This window comes from Sinocyclocheilus grahami, unplaced genomic scaffold (genome assembly GCF_001515645.1).
Source record: "Sinocyclocheilus grahami isolate Dianchi unplaced genomic scaffold, SAMN03320097.WGS_v1.1 scaffold872.1, whole genome shotgun sequence".
Lineage (NCBI taxonomy): Eukaryota > Metazoa > Chordata > Actinopteri > Cypriniformes > Cyprinidae > Sinocyclocheilus > Sinocyclocheilus grahami.
This window is the reverse complement of record NW_015506051.1, coordinates 447617-454715: the sequence shown is the minus strand read 5'-3', so window position 1 is coordinate 454715 and position 7099 is coordinate 447617. Positions and strand designations below refer to the sequence as shown.

The window sequence follows — 7099 nt, the reverse complement described above, 5'->3', positions numbered from 1 at the left end:
AGACAAACAAACAAACACACACACACACACACACACACTCACACACACACACAAACACACAAACATGACAAACAGTATAGAAATTGAAAGTTCCCTTGGGTTTTGTCTCTAGTCTGTTCAGTTGCAGATCTGACAATTATGTAACACATTTAGTGTCTTTAAAAATGAAGAATGCTTGTGAAACACACCCAAACCCAATGATAACAGGATTAGTTGAGTTATTGTTGTAAATGCAACAGCACTGGTGTGTTCTGCTTGTAACACACACAGTGAAACGTGGAGGCGGGGTTATGTTACACCAGCCAATCAGAGCGCAGCATTCTGACACACAATCAGGTTAATCTGAACAGATAACAGCAGAAACACATCGCTCGTATGTCATGAATTCAACCAGTTCTGGCGGTTCGTGTGATTTCTATATGTTGTAGAATGTTTCTTGTTAAACAAATTCCACAAAGTGAATCAGCCGAATCAGCTGTAAACCATCACATTCTCTCTCTGAGCTGGCTGCAATGACAGGATTACACTCTCTAGTGACACTCACTAGAGAGAGAAACCCACTCTGGAGCGAGTGACTGACTGACCAATCAGATTACAGGACTGGAACTCACTGCTGTATAGTTCTGATTAATGTAAAGCTATAATTCAGATGATGAATGTGTGAACTCACTCTGTCTGCATTGTGAACTCCCGCATCGATCCCAGAATGCTCAGCTTCTGCTCCAGCGCCATGATCCGCAAACCGATGTAACCAGACAAGAACAGGAGAAGAATCGCACTACACATAAACAACCATAAAACAGCACAATTCAGCCTTTAACAGCACAGAGACATAAACACATCAGATTTATCAGATGTTTATCTGAACACACACGATGCTCAAACATGCCGTCAGAACAGATTCTGATTGATCAAACCTCGGCTGGTTACAGGACAGAGAACTGTGCTATGTGACACTGATTGTTGTGTTCAGATCTATCTGTGTGACCATCAGCCTCCAGCACTCTGAAGATCATCAGATCATGACATTTACTTTCCTGATCAACTGCATACCAGCTGCGTCTCAGTGAGCGCTCTTGAGATCTCCCATCAGCTGTTCGTTTCACTTTCTTTAAAGGAAGAGTTCAGCCAAAAATGAACATGTGCTGTAAATGCTCTGCAGTGAATGGGTGCCGTCAGAATGAGAGCTGATAAAAACATCACAATAATCCACAGCACTCCAGTCCATCAGTTAACATCTGGAGAAGACAAAAGCTGAAACACATCCAGCATTAAGACGTTTTTAACTAAAATACATAGAGTCCATAATCCATAATAACTCTTCCTCCAGTGAAAAAGTGCATCTGCTGTTGTCTCTCACATCAAAATCCAGCCACATATGTGTTTAGAGCTGTTTAAACGCTGCTTGATCTGTGCAGATTTCTCTCCTGATTCACACCAGAACACTGACTCACTGGAGGAAGCGTTATTATGGATTATGGACTCATATTTGAGTTAAAATCATCTTAATGCTGTATGTGTTTCAGCTTTTGTCTTCTCCAGATGTTCACTGATGGACTGGAGTGCTGTGGATTATTGTGATGTTTTTATCAGCTGTTTGGACTCTCATTCTGACGGCACCCATTCACTGCAGAGCATCCATTGCTGAGACACTGATGCAGTGCTACATTTCTCCAAACCTGATGAAGAAACAAACTTAATCTGGGATGATCTGAGGATGAGCATGTTTCAGCACATTCTCATTTCTGGCTGAACTCTTGCTCTAAGCAGGATCTGACACGAGCGTCTCTGAACACCAGTGTGTTTCCGAGCTGCTGAAACTCATTAAATGTCTGATATTTGCGCAAGCGCCGCATCTTTAATTGGCTTTACTTCATTTTCCAAACCCCTGGAGTATCTGTTGCTCAAACAGCAAACGGCTGCAATTCATTATGTGTTTTGCTAATGTCATTTGCTTTCGTCTCACAGTCGCTTTAATGTGCCGAGAAGCCGAACAGGAGCCGCTGCAGAACCCAGAGTTCTGGCCTTTGATCGCTTGATTTCATTCTGTTTGAATGTTTTGGCTGAAAGAAGCGCTTCGGAGGTTATTCAGAGGCTCTGATATCGTCTCATACTCACAGGATCACGTAGACGAGCAGGAGTTTGTTCAGGCTCTGCGTCTCATTGGACGACAGAACGGAGCTGACCTTCTCTGTTACCACGGTTACCCAGGAGCCCGCTATAGATCCGAGAACACCAGCGGAATCAAACTCACAGATTCTCAAAAAGTTATGAACAAACGTTAAGGTGAATAGAAAGTTCTGTGGTCTTCAATAAGGTTACGAGGTACAGATGCTCACCTGTGCTGTGCGGCTCCGGCGGGCTGATCTCTCTGCTGGGGTCATCGTGTGGCGTTGAGCTGCTTCTTGTTTCTGCTGCAACACAATTACAATTCATTTACAGTCTTCAATCTGCATTTTATGTGAAACTATTGAATGATAAACACCGTCCAGCAGCAGTGTCGACTGTAGACAGCTCAGCTTTGATTCATCCGGCTGTGTTACACACGAGTGAAGGATCAGACTCACGCTGGAGAGCTCGACTCGCGTCTGCTGAACGAATCGAGGGATTCTCAGGATTCTCCTCTAGACTCGACTGGCTGGAAATCTGGCAGAGGACACGGACACTCGATTACAAGGGTTACGAGTAAAAGAGACATGCATTTAAAGAGTGTGTTTTCATTCAGAGAGAGAGAGAGAGTTCAGGAAAACACAGATGATTCGTTCTAAATCATCTTCAGCTGATCTTACCGCGTCGATCTCCACATCAGGAGTGGAGGATTTCCAGCTGCTGCTCTCCATCTGACAGAAAACACAACACATCTCGCTTTACACTGATGAACACACACTTAAAGACGCAATCTTTGAGACTTCTAAGCATCTGCATTGATACACCATCACCAGATTGAGGGAAAACCTCAGTTCAGTCACTAAACTACGGACGTTACTACTGGAATTGAATGATTATTGGTAGTAGCTTGACTCGTGAGCACAAACGAAGCACAAACCTGCAGCTGTGTACAGAGCGACTGCAGCAGTTTGAAGCACGCTTCTCGATTCAGAAACAACACGAACAGATGCTGAAACACACACACACACAGGAACATCGGAGAAACAGTTCAGAAACACTTCACCCTCTCACTGTGGAGCGACTCATGAAGCTTCTCTGATTGATTGATACCTTGTGTCCGTCTGTGGTGATGACGGCGATGGCGTTGGGAACGATCTTAGCTGTGTGCTTCTTCTTTATGCTCTGAACGCTGGACATGTGGATCATCACCTACAGGAACACAAACACTTCATAATAAATGTCCTGTCATCTCTGTCATACTCAGTGATTTGTTCGTGAACAGAGGCTCAGATCGTCTCACCTTGGTGTCCTTCAGCAGCACAGATGAGTGGAAGCAGATGTGTTGACTGGACAGGTACATCTTACCGTGGTAAATCACCTCCTTCTGCAGGGCGCAGGTGTGCACTGAAACAGCACGATAACATCAGAGTCCTGCTTCACTTCTATAGAGCTTTATACTATTTCCACCTACTTCAATGCATCATCAAACTGGCTGTACACATCTGTACAAAACTGAGCTGAATCTCATATACCTTTAGATTATTTAAGCAGTGGAAAAACATGCTAGCGTGACTTATTGATCATGTCACGTTTTAGTGTCGTTTCAAAGCAGCTTCACAATAAACATGAAAACAACGGTGTTAATATTGTAAACTTCATCAAGTATAAAACAAACTGGATTTCAGCTCAACAGAAAACAATAGTGTCAGTCGTTCAGTGAGAATGTAGAGCTATAAAGAGAAACGTTTGAGATCGCTTCTAAGAGCGTTTTTCTAAAGCTATGGAAGCATTATTTCTGAATGTTAAGGGAATATTTAATTTCATCATTTTCAAACATTACCAGAACGTTACTTTTGAACTAAAACACTTTCCACGAAGGATTCTGTGCTGACATTTTGAGAGCATCACGATAACGAATGTTTTATTAACGCTCCTGGAGGAAGAACGTTTGTTCGTCACTTTGAGAGAACCTCGCCAGAAGGTTCTGAGCTGAGCACAGTTCGAGACATCATTGAGATCTCTTCTGGTACGCTAGAGGAGACACATCTGAGAAACACAAGACTTCGTTTACTCTCATTACAGACTGTGAGAAATAACTAGAGACCTCGGAGAGACTCACCGTGTTCCAGATCCTCCGTCTCGGGGACCTCAGGGAAGAGTTTGTGGAAGGTTTTGTTGTGGCTCTTGAAGCTCTGATCAAAAGAACAGAAGGTGATGATGTGTAAGTGTTGATGGACGGAGCTCACTGAAGAATAAACTCACATTACGAACGCCGGATCCAGCCTCCTCCTCTATAGTCGTGGATCTGATGGAGATCAGGACACACAGGTGTGAGGAGCTGACGTCTCTCCGCTTATACAGTTATGCGAGTCTGATTAAATGGGTCACTGGACTTCTTAAGAAGCGATGAGTCTCTGAAGGTTCATCTGCAAGCCTCACCTGCGTGAGACGCTGCCGCTGTGCTCCAGGAACTCCAGATGCGTCTCGTCTGGACTCTGGGAGCCTCTGCTGTCTGAAGATTTTCTCAGCATGCTGTTCTTGGGCTTTGCTGCGCTTCCACTGATGTCCAGATGATACCTGCACACAAACACACACATAAGAGCCGACAAAAACAGACCCGTCATGATCTAATCGCACACCACCGCACATCTTCACCTGCCACGGTGCTGATTTAGTTCATTGCACAGAATAAGTGACAGTGAATGTCACAGATCTCATGTTACTCCGTGTAAAATGAAACTGAAATATTGAAAACACTTTCACAATAGTTTGAAGATGATATCTGATATCTTTCTGAAAGAACAACAGGAGCGACTTTATACAGCAGCCACCAGCAAATCCCAGAAAATTCACTTTATCAAATATCAGCAGCAGAAATCATTTCATATTCATATTTACAGGCAGAGATTAGATGATGTCTTGAAACTGATTTTTTAAAGATCTTTGTCGAGAAAAAAAATACACTATTATAGTACAACAAACAATATTGTATAATTTCAGTAAATTAAACCATTAACGTTACTACCGTCCTAGAATTATTATGAGAAGTAATTTGACTGCTATTGTTTCTGAAATAAGTACTTTTCTCACAGATGCTTTAAAAAAAATACAAATCAAACAAGTACAAGCTTAACGCTACAGACAAAGCAACAGTTCAGAGACAAGTCGTCAGCAACCGAACAACCCTCAAAAACCAAACAAACCTCTATTTGGAAAAAAATAAAAGAACAACAGGAGCGACTTTATACAGCAGCCACCAGCAAATCCCAGAAAATTCACTTTATCAAATATCAGCAGCAGAAATCATTTCATATTCATATTTACAGGCAGAGATTAGATGATGTCTTGAAACTGATTTTTTAAAGATCTTTGTCGAGAAAAAAAATACACTATTATAGTACAACAAACAATATTGTATAATTTCAGTAAATTAAACCATTAACGTTACTACCGTCCTAGAATTATTATGAGAAGTAATTTGACTGCTATTGTTTCTGAAATAAGTACTTTTCTCACAGATGCTTTAAAAAAAATACAAATCAAACAAGTACAAGCTTAACGCTACAGACAAAGCAACAGTTCAGAGACGAGTCGTCAGCAACCGAACAACCCTCAAAAACCAAACAAACCTCTATTTGGAAAAAAATAACTCTATTATAACTGCATTTTGAGGAGTCAACGTTGCTGAATTCTGTATTCACCATCAGTAGCTGCGGTAAAACAAAAGGCATATAGTTATGTAGCAGAATGAAACTAAGCCCCAAATAAGACCTGATGTTTAGAGTCTGTCAAGCTTCCAGACGTTACCTGAGATACTTTCTCCAGAGAAACTCACTGTCCTGCTTCAACCCTCACTGACAGAAAGCTTTCCATCAGACAGACTGAGACCAACTCAAACACACAGCCGACGTCAGCACACTTCATCTGACGGAGTGTGAACAGAGTGGATTTGACTGAAGACACACCGACACCGGCAGAACTGGTTTCTGCTCTGGTCCAGCCTAATGAGCCTCTATGGAAACACGCCTGCCATCACTCATGCAAACAAGCCTTCAACAACAGAACGAGAACACGGACCGATGAACAGACACAATGCACTTCAAAAAGTCATCTTAATATCTACAATTATTTCATCCTGATCATCTGAAAATATGCATCACTGCAATAGGCATTTTTATGTTAAAATGTAGTAAAAATATGTTTTAAAAGGATGCATAAATGAGAAATAGGCATAAAATGTAATTCATGAAATTGTATTATGTTCATGTAATTCTCAGGTTGTCCTGGAGCCTCTTGTGAGCCTCTTAATTTTATTACTACAGCTGCTACTACTGATAATAATGCCACAAAAAAGTACACCAAATTCTACTCCATTCATTAAAGAACGATGTGTGAAACGTGTGAATACAGCTGAGATCTAATGGTTTATATGTGAGGTGTGAATGTGAACCGTAGCCAGAGGCCTCGTCTTTTACTGCGGTAGAAATGAGCACAGACAGGTTGAGTTTGAAGACACAAGCAGCTCCAGCATCAGCAGATTGACTGACTGACATTCTTCTGTCTGTGAAACACTTTCACTTACTGCAGCGTCTGAAATCAAACACGTGAACTGGCCTTGTCTGTGTGTGTGTGTGTGTGTGTGTGTGTGTGTGAGAGAGAGAGAGAGAGAGTGTGTGTGTGTGTGTGTATGTATGTGCATGTTTATGTGGTTTATGAGGACACAAATTTGTATAATAACATGGGTGTGACATAGGTATTACAACGAGAAGGTGATTTATGAGGACATTTTCAGTGTCCCCGTAATTCAAAACGCTTATAAATCACACAGAATGGAGTGTATTGAAAATCTGAAATAGCAGAAAGTCTCCTGTGAGGGGTAGGTTTAGGGGTAGGGTTGGTGTAGGGCAATAGAATATACGGTCTGTACAGTATAAAAACCATTACGCCTATGGAGAGTCCCCACAAACCATAAAAACAAACCTGTGTGTGT

The 7099-nt window shown here is 41.8% G+C and overlaps 1 protein-coding gene across 5 annotated transcripts in view; it reads right to left on the bottom strand.

The window, feature by feature from the left end:
• The window catches only part of LOC107563403 (GRAM domain-containing protein 2-like), a 14979-nt gene that overhangs the window by 1939 nt on the left and 5941 nt on the right, over positions 1–7099 (bottom strand). For 2 of the 5 annotated variants that reach the window (XM_016248272.1, XM_016248275.1), the window contains 11 exons: positions 4549–4686; positions 4372–4414; positions 4229–4301; positions 3410–3513; positions 3220–3318; positions 3047–3118; positions 2790–2840; positions 2568–2646; positions 2340–2414; positions 2119–2218; positions 671–778 (listed from right to left, as the gene is read on the bottom strand). In XM_016248272.1, coding sequence (XP_016103758.1) covers positions 671–778; positions 2119–2218; positions 2340–2414; positions 2568–2646; positions 2790–2840; positions 3047–3118; positions 3220–3318; positions 3410–3513; positions 4229–4301; positions 4372–4414; positions 4549–4686 — 942 coding nt within the window. Of the gene's footprint in view, positions 1–670; positions 779–2118; positions 2219–2339; positions 2415–2567; positions 2647–2789; positions 2841–3046; positions 3119–3219; positions 3319–3409; positions 3514–4228; positions 4302–4371; positions 4415–4548; positions 4687–5916; positions 6063–7099 lie in introns of those variants that run through there. The other 3 variants (XM_016248276.1, XM_016248273.1, XM_016248274.1) reach the window with 3 other exon arrangements.